A 13,957-nucleotide genomic window follows, 5' to 3' on the forward strand; every position below is an offset into this window, starting at 1 on the left:
GGATCCCCCCGCCCCCACCAGGGCGGCCGCGGACTGAGTCCGCAGCCGCCACCGGCCATTCCCAACAGGCAAAATGTGGTTAGAACCACACCGTGGGGAACTCGGCCAGTTACCCTCGGTGAATCGCAAGGGGGGGGGGGGGCCCTCTGTCAATGGCGCCCTACCTGCGCCGTGTAGACTGCGGCGTCGGACCGGATTTCAGCGTAAACGCCAATTCTCTGTCCCCCCCCCCCCCCGCCAATCGCGATTTCAGCGCGGAGGCTCGAAGAATCCAGCCCAAGCTGCGGGCCATCCGGCAGGTTCCAATTGCTAAAGACGCAACCATTCCTTTTTGGGACTCTGCTGTGGAAAATCCATCCCGAACTTGGCCAGAAAATTAATCCCGAACTGCTTAGTCCACTCCACAACCTATTAAAAAAAGGGCACGAGTTGGAATTGAACCCCCTCACACCAGAGGCGATTCAAAAGGTAAAGAGGCAGTTGTCCTCCAAGCTATTGAGGCACTTCGGCCCAACAAAACCGCTTCTCCTGACGTGCGCACTTCTCCTGTAGGAGCCGTTCTCACACACCAGATGTCCGACGGGTCAGAGCGACCGATAGCTTTTGCCTTGCGCACACTGGCTGACTTCGAGCGGAACTATTCCCAAGTTGAGAAGGGGGGCCTGGCAGTGGTATATGGTATCTGCAAATTCCACCGGTATGTCTATGGCCACACATTTATGGTCTATATACAACACAAACCGCTACTTGGACTATTTAAGGAGGATCGAGTTATTCCCCTGATCGCATCTGCCAGTGTCCAGCGATGGGCATTGCTGCATACGAATACATGCTGGAACCCCGGTCGGGCATACGGATCCCACACACCGATGCATTGAGCCTTCTGCCCCCCTCCACAAGACCGCTGGCCCCGGCTTCCACTGCGAAATAGTATCGGCGCTCCACTTTATGGATTCCTTTTTTTTTAAAACTTCGAATTCAGGGACCATTTAGTGTGGCCAATCCACCTACCCCACACATCTTTGGGTTGTGAGGGTGAGACCCACGCAGACACAGAAAAAAATGTGGAAACTCCCTAGGGCCAGTGACCCAGGGCCGGGATCGAACCTGGGTCCTCGGTGTCATGAGGCAGCAGTGCTAACCACTGTGTCACATGCCTACACATAATAATAATCATCATCATCATCGCTTATTGTCACAAGTAGGCTTTAATGAAGCTACTGTGAAAAACCCCCTAGTCGCCACATTCCGGCGCCTGTTCGGGGCGGCCGGTAACGGGAATTGAACCCTCGCTGCTGGCCTTGTTCCGTGTCACAAGCCAGCTGTTTACCCCACTGTGCTAAACCAGCCCAACCATGTTCCTTGCCAATCACAGCGGCTCGTGTAAAAGAATGGACCCACATCCGATACATGGTCCAGTATGGGCGCCAGCACAGATCTTTGCCCGGCGATCTGCGGGCCTATACGACAGAATTCCCGGATCTGAGTGTGGAAGACGGCGTCCGATTGTGGGGGACATGGGTGGTCATCTCAAAACACGGTCAGGCGTCTTTGTTGCACGACCTCCACAATGGACCTTTGGGGGTGTCCAAGATGAAGATGCTCGTCCGCAGCTATGACTGGTGGCCTGGGATTGACTCAGACATTAAGCAGCTGGCCCAGCGTTGCGGACCATGCCAAGAGAACCAAAACCCCCCCGCACCAATACACCCTTGGGAATGGCCAGGAAAACAGTGGGCCCGCATTCACATCAACTTCGCCAGCCCATTTCAAGGAGCAGCTTTCCTCGTGATGATGGACGCCAACTCGAAGTGGCTCGAGGCTCACAAGGTGCAGACCGTGACCTTGAAGACAACAGCACACAGGCTGGGTCACACTTCCAGCACCCATGGCATACCCGAGGTGCTGATGTCGGACAATGGGGCCGCGTTCACCAATAAGGAGTTCGAAGCATTTACGGCCGCAAACAGAATTCGACTGTACGAACCGCCCCTCCATCCAGCATTAAACAGTTTGGACGAGAGAACTGTCCAAACTTTCACGAGGACATTAAAAAAGCTGACCTCGGGGACTTCCGGTGGCGGCCATGGTGTGAATGGTCGCACACAGGGCAGCTCCTGCTTGAAGGCGCAGAAAAGAGCTCTTTCTACCCAATATTTGGTGAAATCTTGATGAAAAGGTGTAGGTGAAGATCGGAGTAGCAGTTTCCCCCGGGAGTGTGTTATGGGCCAGAGTTTTGAGAACCCCAAAGTGTATCATGGAGTTCACCTGACCCACAACTTTTAACAGATTGTGGTATGGGGAGCACACGGCCCACTCTGCAGGTGTGGTACAGCAGAAATGGAAAAGTATTTTTTTAAAGCAAAACAATGTTTATTCTATGAACTCAAGTTAACCTTTCTAAAACATACAGTGAACATCTTAGCAACCATCAATTCAAATATAACCCTCAAAGAATACAACACTAAGTAATCCTTAAGCTGTTCTTTTAACATCCATAAGACTTTTTAAAAAACCTTTAAACAGAAGCACATCAGGTTAAAGTCACTACTGAGAGCAGTTATTAGTTTTAAATCACCAAAGGATCGATTTGCAGTCTTTAGATAACAGAGAGAGACATTAATATCCCTTCTGGCTGTGACTGCAGCTATCCAGCTCTGAAAACAAAACGAAAACAAACCCTGCAGCAAACAGCCTAAAACAAAAGTAAAAAGCTGACAGACAGCCCAGCTCCACCCACTCTCTGACATCACTGCAGTATAAACACCCATTTCTTAAAGGTTCTCTCACATGACAAATGGTATGTCTGCTGGTTACCAAACCCGACAGAAGACGGTGAAAGTCATGGCCAAAGAGTTGGAGCAAAGCTGTGGTGCAGCAGCCAATGTAAGGATGGCTCAGGGGGAAGGGCTGGTGCAAGGTGGAAACCCCAGATGGAGCAGTTGATGGCTTTTATTAAGGAGGAATTCCGCCAACAGAGGAATGAAATGCGGGAGGATCGCTCAAAGGCCATTGAAGGAGCTGTGGCACCTCTGAAGTGTTCGATAGAATGGGTGGAGAAGTGTTTGGAAGTGCAGGGATGGCAGATTAGGGGAATGAAAGAGTGATCTCAGACCATAGCGATCGTGTGGTGGCTCTGGAGGCAAAGGTGGGGCTCCTAGGAGACCTTTATAAAGCACTGAGGGCAAAGGTGGAGGAGCAGGAGAATACCTCAAGGAGGCAGAACCTGCAAATAGCGGGCCTGCCTGATGAAGTGAAAGGTGTACGTGCCACAAGGTACATCTTGAAGATGCTGACAGGACCGGTGGCGGAAGGGGTGCTAGATAAGGCTTCTGAAGTGGACCAATCATATAGGTCCCTGAGGCAGAAACCTAGAACTGGGGAGCCGCCGCGGGCGGTGATCAAGAGACTCCACAAATTTGAGGAGAAAGAGACAATTTTGCATTGGGCCATGGAGAAGCGTACCCCAAAGGGGAGGGGAACAAGGTCAGAAATTTATCAGGGCATCGGAGCTGAGTTGGCAAAGAGGCGGGCAGGGTTCAACAAGGCCAAGGCGGTGCTGTATCGACAGCGGATCAGGTGCGGGGTACTTTGCCCGGCGTAATTATGGATGATGTTCAAGGGCTGGGAGTATTATTTCGAGACCCCAGAAGCACAGAAGATTTCATTAAGGGGCAGAAACTGGGGGATAACTGAGTGGACAATGCTTTGGAACTGGGGTGCTGGCACTTCGTAATGGTTGGGAACGTGTTTGAAGTGGGGGTAAGGATTGGGGGATTTTTTGTCCCTATCAGTTTGGAGAGGGTCCTTTTCAGGGTTTGCTGTTTACTGTTGGGTTCGTAAGGGGTGGCAGGGATGAAAAGGTTATGTGGGGATGGATGTTCCATTCCCCCCTTCCTGTTTTATGGGACTGTTTGTGTTTCGCATTTGTTAGTTTGCTATTGGGGGAGGCGTTCTGGAGGAGTCTTTGTTTGGGTGGGGGAGGGTCAGCAGGGAGCCTTCTTCCTTGAGCTGAGGAGTGGGGGGAGGGGAGGTCATTGGGAGGTGCCTTTAAGCAAGGGGCTGCCACGCTAGCAAGTAATACTGGTGAACGGAAGTGAGGTAGTGGAGGAGAAGGCCCAGAGGGGTGGCCGGGGAAGAGGTTGTGGCGACATGGCAGGGGATGAGAGATGATATGGTCAGGGACGGTGAAGGGGGCCGTCTGGGATGGGCTAGGTAGAGGGTGGAATTAGGGGTTCTTGTGTTAAGTGGGGAAGATGACAGATGGTAAGAGGGGATTGGAGGCGTAAACCTCCTGTAAGGCTGGTAACGTGGAACGTTCGGGGACTGAATGGGCCGGTTCAAAGGTCGTGGGTGTTCGCGCACCTCAGGAGTTTGAAAGCGGGGGTGTTCTTTCTGCAGGCGATGCACCTTCGCGTGAAGGACAAGGTTAGGTTATGAAAGGAGTGGGTCGGGCAGGTTATCCACTCGGGGTTTGATTTGAAATTAAGAGATGGGGGGAATTTTGATGAGCAAAAAAATGGGATTCGTGAGTGCGAAGGAGGTGAGGGATCCAGGTGGGAGATATGTGATTGTGAGTGGGGTATTGGAAGAGGCACCAGTGGTGTTGGTAAATGTGTATGCCCCAAATTGGGATGAAGTGGGTTTTACGAGGGGGTTGCTGGCAGCAATCCCGGATTTGGCTACGTATCAGTTGATTACGGGAGGAGATTTTAATTGAGCCCTAGAGCTGAGGGTGGAAAGGTCGAGCCCCAGGTCGATGGGTGGGTACAAATGGCGAGGGAGCTGGGTGGGTTTATGGAGAGGATGGGTATAGTGGATCCATGGCGCTTTCAGAACCCAGGGCGAAGGGAGTATTCCTTCTTTGCACAAGTCTATGATGTGTATTCGAGGATTGATAACTTTGTAGTGAGCCGGGATAGTTATCTTGGACTATGCTCCCCATTGGCTGGAGATTCGATTTCGATCAGGACGAGAGCAGAGGCCGGTGTGGAGGTTTGATTCGGGGTTGTTGGCGGATGGAGGTTTTTATAAGGTGCGGGCGGCAATTAAGGAGTATGTGGAGTTGAATTAGAATGGGGAGGTGGCAGCGGCCATTTTTTGGGAAGCACTGAAGGGGTCGGGGGAGAAATTATTTTTTTAAGGCTCGTGCTGATGGGGAAAAGAGGAAGGAATATGACCGCCTAGTAAGCAAGATAGTGGAGATGGACAGGGAGTATTCAAGGGTGCGCACCACGGAGGAATTGGTGAGGAGGAAAAAGATGCAGGAGAAGTTTGACAGGTTGACAACAGGGAGGGCGGTAGGACTAGAGGGGTGCAGTACGAGTATGGGAGAATGCGAGCTGCATGCTGGCACACCAGCTGTGGAGACAGGTCACGTCCAGGGAAATACTGAAGTTATGGACTGGGGCTGGGGGTGTGGTGTCGGAGCCGGGAAAGGTAAACGAGGCGTTTAGGGAGTACTACCAGAGACTGTACGAAGCGGCCCCGGAAGAGGAGGGGGACATGGGGAAGATTCAGGACGAGCTGGAATTTCCCCAAGAGGTAGGCGTTGGAGGAGCCCCTGGGGCTAAGGGAGGTGCTGGATAGTATCAGGGGTATGAAGTCGGGGAGGGCCCCAGGACCGGACGGTTACCCGGCGGAATTTTCTAAGAAATTTGCGACGGACTTGGCACCACACCTGTTGGGGTTGTTTAATGACGTGCTGGGGAAGGGGGAGCTGCCGAAGACGATGATGCAGGCAGTAGTCAAGCTAATCCAGAAAAAGGGGAAGGGCGCGGTGGAATGTGGAATGTATCGGTCCATATCACTATTGAACACAGATGTGAAAGTATTGGCTAAGTTGTTGGCGGGGAGGATGGAGGATTGTGTTGCAGAAGATCAAACAGGCTTCGTGAAGGGCAGGCAGCTTGCGAGTAATATAAGACGGCTGCTGAATGTGGTGATGAATCCGTCGGGGGCTCTGGTACCGGAGGTGGTGGTGTCCATGGACGCGGAGAAGGCATTTGATCTGGTAGAGTGCTGGTACTTGTTTGACGTTTTGGGAAAGTTTGGTTTGGGGCGAGATTTGTGGCATGCATGTTGCTGTATGTGGCACCAAGGGCGAGTGTGAGGATGAATATTAAGAGTATTACGAGTTTGCAAAGCTTTGACTCACACAGGGGTACGAGGCAGGGGTGCCCGCTGTCGCCGTCGCTGTTTGCGCTGGCTATAGAGCATTTAAAGATGGCTCTCAGGGGATTGGCGGAGTGGCGGGGGATTATGAGGGGACAGAGGGAGCATCGGGTGTTGCTCTCTGCCCACACCCCACCCTATCCCCATAACCCAGTAACACCGCCCAACACTAAGGGAAATTTTGGACACTAAGGGCAATTTAGCATGGCCAATCCATCCAACCCGCACATCTCTGGACTGTGGGAGGAAACCGGAGCACTTGGAGGAAACCCACGCACACACGGGGAGAATGTGCAGACTCCGCACAGACAGTGACCCAAGCCGGGAATCGAACCTGAGACCCTGGAGCTGTGAAGCAATTGTGCTGCCCACATAGAACATACAGTGCAGAAGGAGGCCAATCGGCCCCTCGAGTCTGCACCGACCCATTTAAGCCCTCACTTCCACCCTATCCCCATAACCCAATAACCCCATCTAACCTTTTATGGTCACTAAGGGCAATTTATCATGTCCAATCCACCTAACCTGCACAGCTTTGGACTTTGGGAGGAAACCGGAGCACCCGGAGGAAACCCACGCAGACATGGGGAGAACATGCAAACTCCTCAAAGACAGTGACCCAGTGGGGAATCGAACCTGGGATCCTGGCGCTGTGAAGTCACAGTGCTATCCACTTGTTCTACCGTGCTGCCCTGGAATCAGTAGAGTAAGCATTTTAGGGTGGAAGGGATGTCGGTATTATTGCCGCTGTGCGAGTATCATGGGTTTAGCCCGAGGGGTGGGGTGGGGGGAATGGATAGTGCATACAGGAGGTGGAAGGAAGTGGGGCCGGTCAACGTGAGGGATCTGTATTTGGAGGAAGGGTTCGCCAGTCTGGAGGAGCCAAGTGAGAGGATAGAGCATCCGAGGCGGAGTGAGTTCAGGTATCTGCAGGTTAGGGACTTTGCACGAAAGGTCTGGAAGGGGTTCCCTAGGTTTCCGGATACACCCTGCTGAAGCAACTGCTGCTTCCGGATGTGGAAGGGGAGGGAAGAATTGGGGATATATACAAATGGCTGGAGGAGCAGGAAGGCGAGTGGGTGGTGAAGGTCAAGGAGAAATGGGAAGGGGAGTTGGGAGGGGAGATCAATTGGGGAGTATGGAGTGAAGCACTGCGTCGGGTAAATGGGACATCCTCCTGGGCAAGGATGAGTCTGATATAGTTTGAGGTGGTGCACATGACTCGGGCGAGAATGAGTGGGTTCTTCCAGGGTGTAGTGGATGAGTGTGGGCAGGTGCCAGAGAATCACGCGCACATGTTTTGGGATTGTGAAAAATTGGGAAGGTTCTGGGCGGGAGTGTTCGTGGTCTTAGCCAGGATAGTGGAGGAGAATACACCAAATATAGATCTAATAACATGAATATCAAGAATTTAAAAAAAAAAATCTAAATCATACTATTTTGTTGGGTGGGGGTGGTGGTGCATCTTCTCAATGTTTGTAGGTGGCAGGGTGAGTTGATAAGGCAATTAAAAACCAAATGATATACCTGCATTTGTAAATAGGGGCATCGGACATAGAAACAAGGAAGTCATGCTGTACCTTTACAAATCTCAGCTGGAATACACTGTACAATTCTGAGCACCACACGAAGAAGGATGTCAAGGTCTCGGAGAAATTACTTATGAGGTTTGCCAGGACGATCACTGGGAATAAGGGTCTTCAATTACAATTGGAAAAGCTGCTATTGATTTCCTTAGAACAAAGAAGGAAGACTTGATAGGGATACTCTAAATTATAAGGGGTTTCATAGAGAAAGTAGTGAGATATTATTTGCTCAAGCAAGTGGATCAATAAACAGGGATGATACATTTAAAATAATTGACAACAGAATTAGAAGGGAAAGAGGCAAACATTTTTCCCCCCACACATAGAGTTCCTCTGGTGCAGAAGTAGGCCATTCGGCCCAGTGACTCTACACTGACCCTCTGAAAGAGCACCCTATCTAGGCCCACGCCTCCCTCCTATCCCCATAACCCTATAACCCCACCTAATCTACACATCTTTAGACTGTGGGACGAAATCGGAGTACCCAGAGGAAAGCCATGCAGACACAGGGAGAATGTACAAACTCCACACAGACTGTGAGCGAAGGTCGGAATTGAACACGGGTCCTTGGCACTGTGAGGCAGCAGTGCCGCACAGGAATTATTACTCTGGAACACATTACCCGAAAGGGTGGTAGAAGTAGATTCCTTGGGACAACTGGACATGAACTGGAAGAGGACCATATTTTAGGTTTATGAGGTTTTCATTTGCTGGGGCATGGGACAAAATTAAACAGTTCTTTCAAAGCGCCAACAGAGGCCAAATGGTCTCGCTTTTGTGCTATAAGGTTCTATGATTTGAAGTTCAGAAATGTTCAAAAAGTAATAACTCAGACAAAAATAGGCCTGTCGGTCTAACACTGGGTAAGCCTCCAGAAGCCATATTACATTGTAAAATTACTATGCACTGGAAATACGCAGGCTAATTAAAAACAGGTGGTGTAGATTTGTAGACAGCAAACCATGTTTGACAAATTTAACATAAATGTTTTGATAATGAAAATGCAGTGAATATTGTGCATGTAGATTTTCAAATGGTGCTGCACAGAAAGCATGTAAATAAAATGAAATTATATGATATTCAAGCGTGAATGGAAGTCTGTTAAAGGGTGGAAAATATATACTAGTAACTAATAGATCTTTTCCCATACTGCAAGGATGTGAACAGAAGTTAGCTTTTGGAACCTAGCAAAATTTGTAGATGACATAAAAAGGGGTTAATTTGAAGAGAAAGTTATGTGACTTCCAATTGTGCCTAGTTTAGAGTTGCCAACTTGAGAACAGTGGAGTTGGTGCAAAACAAACGGCCTGTTCGGTGCTCTGTCAGTTTATTATATTACACCAATGCAATCAACTAAGCTAACTAAGAATTAGATGCTTTTCCCTTTTTTATTAATCAGAAAACAGGTTAATGCTGCTTTTCTGGTTCTGTGTGTTTCCATAGTAGCGAGCTTTAAACATTCATTTAGATGATTGCTGAGTTGATAAAAATGTTAATGATATCTAAATATATATTTTGATTGTCGAAGTGGCAGCTATAAGATTCATCATTAAATCCAGTCTGAAAACCATCTACTAAACTTCTCTCCATTCATAAAATTAAACAACTTGGATTTTTTCAATATAATAAAGCTGTACATGAAGTTAGTTCAAAGAAGAATCAATAATTTGCCTTTATTAAACAGAAGTAATTAAAAGAACATGAAATTAATTGAGGAAATGGGTTGTGCACAACTGCAATGCACTGCAGCTCCAACACTCAAAACCATCAGAAATGCAATCATATAACACATCAGTTCACAATCCGATTTAATATAATCAGAAAGCCTGATATGAAGACTTATGGTATTTCCCTGCAGGGTGGAAGTGCAAATAAAATAAATTATATTGCGTATTCAACCAGTTTGTAGATCATGTTTCCTCGCAACTAGCCATAAGTGGCACAGGCAAGTAGTCACTTTGGAAGCAGAGACATATTAATGATAACTTTCCACTTGGAAAAATACATAGTTTCCCCATTAAATTAAAATTTATAAAAATGATGAAAAATGCAACAGGATTCACCTTACCTACGTCTTTCTTCATCGTGTTATAAAACACCCCACCTTGTTCAAATAAGTGTGGCAACTTCTTTGCGTATGACCAAACATCTTCTCCTAAACAATGACACAAAACAAATCTGGTTGATATTTTGAAGCACCGGATTGATTTTACCATTCAATCACAGAAAATGCAATAATTACTTATGTCATTATTACTTATTTACAGAATATTGGAATATATTTTCAAAAGCAACAACCATAATTTTATCTGAAACAATTTTTTTTAAAAAAAGCATTGAATTAATTTCACTTTTTCCATTCTCAGTCTTGATTTGATGCATGGCTCTAACTAAAATAGAAGCATGCAAGAATAATTTGAATTACTTGCCCTGAGATTTTATCTCAAGGTATGGAAGTTCCTCATTTGAACAACTTAGTTGAGACTGCTTCAATGACCTTAAATCAAAACAAAACTGGAAAGGTGAGTCATGTTGCCTCTGTCAGAATTACTCCAATTTTGCATTGGTAATAATGGTGAAACTGCTGATAATTGCCATCATTGTACCTCTGAAACTGACAATAAGCTGTGGAGTCTGCACATGTGGAAATCTGGAAGTTCCAGTCAGTGAATCAATGTTAATAAAAAATGTGTCCCTTTATGCTATTAATCTCATTGTCAAAACCCCAAATTAAGTGTCATGGGGTTTTATATGATTACTAAGTTCAGTATTACTGGACAACCTCACTGGCACTGAAAAACTATTATACATCTGAAATGTCAAATTTCACATCACAGTTATTTTTAAATTACATTTTTTAAATAAATTATTTTTTGAAAAGAAAGCTTTATGCTATTTTTGTCTATCTTAATCCATGTATAATTCATGATCATTTATTTCATGCTGCAACTTTTTAAATTACAGGTAGATTCAGCCCATTCGGTCCATCGAGTCTGTACTGGCCTTTGGAAAGAGAACCCTACTTAAGCCATGCCTCCATCCTATCCCCGTAACCCAAACTTTTTTGCAATATAGCACGGCCAATCCACCTAACCCGCACACCTTTGAACTGTGGGAGGAAACCAGAGCGCCTGGAGGAAACACACGCCGACTCAGAGAAAAAGTGCAAACCCCACACAGACAGTCACCCGAGGCTGGAATTGAACCTGGGACCCTAGAGTTGTGAGGCAGCAGTGTTAACCACTGTGTCGCCTAATGATTTATATTTCCTGCTTTGCCATTGAAATGTTTCAGTGCGATTGGCTGCTTACTCTGCTTGATGACATCACTACTGCTAGATGTCTGGAATTATCTTTCTCGTGGTGCCAGATTTAAACTGGCGTTGGGGGGGGGGGGGGGGGGGGGGAAAGGAAATACGTGTTGTAGTGATATCATGGTTGTGTTGTAATTCACCGACCGACCACTAGGTGTTAAAGTCAGCTGATCCCTCAGACTGGCTAGAGGAAGTCAGAAAGACTGTTTTTGCACAATTTTACTGTTTGTTCATCTGCTCCCTTGTATATAGTTTACCCACATTTAATGTTGATAAATTGTTTATCGCTTTAACGTCAAGTGTTCTAATAATAAATAAGGCCATCCGACAACAACATTACATGGTTCCAGAGTGGGGTTGGAAGGTATTAAACAGTGAGAAAAAACTATCAGCCTGCCACAGAGATTTGAAGATTTTGCAGTCTGCAAAAATTTAACAACATGGAGTCATTGAAGCCACCAGAGTCTCAGCTTTCATGGTAATGTGGACAGCAACTGGCAAGTGTTTAAACAACAATTTAAGTTGCTTCTTATTGCAGTAAATTTTGAAGATCAATCAGATTCACATAAGGTAGCGATGCTCCTTACTGCGGCAGTGCGAGCAGAAATTGCTGTGTTTAATACGTTTAAGCTTGCAAACAATGAAGACAGTAACAATTTTAATGATGTAATTTGAAAATTTGATGCCCATTGCAGACCTAGAAAGAATGAAATTTGTGAACGCTATGTGTTTAGATCACATTTACAGAAGACAGGAGAGTCCATAGATCAGTTCTTCACTGATTTCAAGTTAAAAGCTAAAACCTGTAATTTTTCTGTCATGGAATCTTCCACGATTGTGTTTGGTGTGAATGAAAGTAAGCTGCAGGAACGGTTACTGAGGGAATCGGACCTGTCTTTGGAACAAACAGTTAAGATTTGTCAGCTCCTGAGCTAGCAGCACAGCATTCTGAAATGTTTCTCAGTAATGGCGGTGTCTTCTTGGAGGAGAAAACTCCGGTTGCTGCCCTTTTTCCAAAAAGGCGGGAAACTTCCAAAAAAAGGAGGGAAAGTTCTTGCAGCTCCTTGTACACCAACAGGTTAAAGATCAGGACAAAGTATTTCTGTGTAAAAGATGTGGTCAAAGGCACAAATTAAGGCAGTGTCCAGTGTTTGGCAAGTTTTGTTCCAGATGCATCACTTCGCTCAGAATTTTACTCCAGACTAAGCTCAACCCCAGACTAGTCAGCACAGTGGAAGACACAGTCTCCACAGATGAAATATCATTGTTTGCTGGAGTAATAATAGAGAAGAATAATTTTTTGGAGACGTCAAAAAATTCTCCAGCACTTTAAAAAAATGCACACTGATACTCCATTTAAAATAAATGCGGTTGATGAGAACAAATGGCTGCTACCACTTGAAGTGAATGGTTCAGGGGTCCAATTCAAGTTCGACACTGGTGCCAAAGCAATTTAATCAGCATGACTGATTTTAAAAATCTCAAAATTCAGCCGATTCGAAATCACGAAATATATCTGAGAGATTATAATGGTTCAAGCATTAACTGTTATGGCGCTTGTGACGCGAGTGTGGTGGTGAAGAACACAGTTTATTCCGTCCCATTCTATATTATATCCGAGGGCTTGTATTCATTATTAGGTGATCAGTTCCGTGAAGAATTAGGTCTGGTGTAATTGGTATATAGCATCCACAACGGATTGGATCAACATTCCAACGATTCTGAGAACATTATCAGCAAATTCAGTGATGTATTCACAGGTTTTGGTACACTACCATTCACCTACAAGATACAACTCAAAGAGGATGCAAAACCTGTGATACAGGCACCCAAAAGAGTACCTGCACCTCCTCAGGATCACCTCAAAAAGGAGCTAGACAGATTGACAAAATTAAAAGTAATCAGAAAAATAGAAGAACCTGCTGACTGGGTAAATTCCATGCTTTACGCAAATAAAAAGAGTGGCGATATTCGTATATGCATGGATCCTAAAGATCTTAACAAGAATATAAAAATAAAACATTACCGAATACCAAAGCGTGAGGAAATCACATCTGAGATGGCTGGTGCATAATTCTTTACAAAACTGCCGCATCTCAGGGTTTCTGGCAAAAATAAAGCTAGAGGAACAAAATACAAAATACTGCACTTTCAATACGCCATTTGGACGGTACTGCTTAATTTCAGCATCAGAAATTTATCACAGTGCCATGGGGCACATAATCAAAGGCATTGAAGGTGTATGTGTGTACGTGGATGATATCATCGTATGGGGCTCAACCATAAAAAAGCACAATACAAGGTTGCTTAAAGTTCTAATGAGCACCAGGCGAAATGCGCTGAAGCTCACACGCAAAAGTGCCAATTTGGAATAACGGAAGTCACATTCCTAGGTGACAAGCTCTCATCGCAAGGATAAAATCCAAGCAATTCTCAACATGCCAAAACCACACAACAAGAAAGCCATCTTAAGAGTGAAGGTTATGATCAATTTTATAGGGAAAATCATTCCAAACCCATTAGCAAAAACAATACATCTACTTGATCTCCTGCACAAGACAGCAGATTTCACTTGGACTAAGCAACATGAGCAAGAATGGAAGAAGCTCAAGACCACCACGCCAGTTCTCACATTGTTTGACCCATCTAAGCAGATTAAAGTGTCAACAGATGGGTCCGAGGATGGTCTGTGAGCAGTTCTTTGGCAACTCGAGCATGACAGTTGGAAACCAGTAGCATATGCATCACGATCCATGACGACACCAGAGCAGGTACGCTCAAATCAAAAAGAACGCCTGGGGTTCGTTGCTGGCTTGGAGAAATTCCACAACTACGGCTATGGGTTTCCAACTTTCATAGTTGAGACAGAACATCATCCTTTGGT

At 46.1% G+C, this 13,957-nt stretch overlaps 1 protein-coding gene across 1 annotated transcript in view; it reads right to left on the reverse strand.

The window, feature by feature from the left end:
• Positions 1–13,957, reverse strand: part of vcpip1 (valosin containing protein (p97)/p47 complex interacting protein 1) — an 80,343-nt gene that overhangs the window by 19,504 nt on the left and 46,882 nt on the right. The window contains exon 2 of the mRNA XM_038809511.1: positions 9,829–9,915. Coding sequence (XP_038665439.1) covers positions 9,829–9,915 — 87 coding nt within the window. The remainder of the gene's footprint in view (positions 1–9,828; positions 9,916–13,957) is intronic.

Source organism: Scyliorhinus canicula, chromosome 10 (assembly GCF_902713615.1).
Source record: "Scyliorhinus canicula chromosome 10, sScyCan1.1, whole genome shotgun sequence".
Taxonomy (NCBI): domain Eukaryota; kingdom Metazoa; phylum Chordata; class Chondrichthyes; order Carcharhiniformes; family Scyliorhinidae; genus Scyliorhinus; species Scyliorhinus canicula.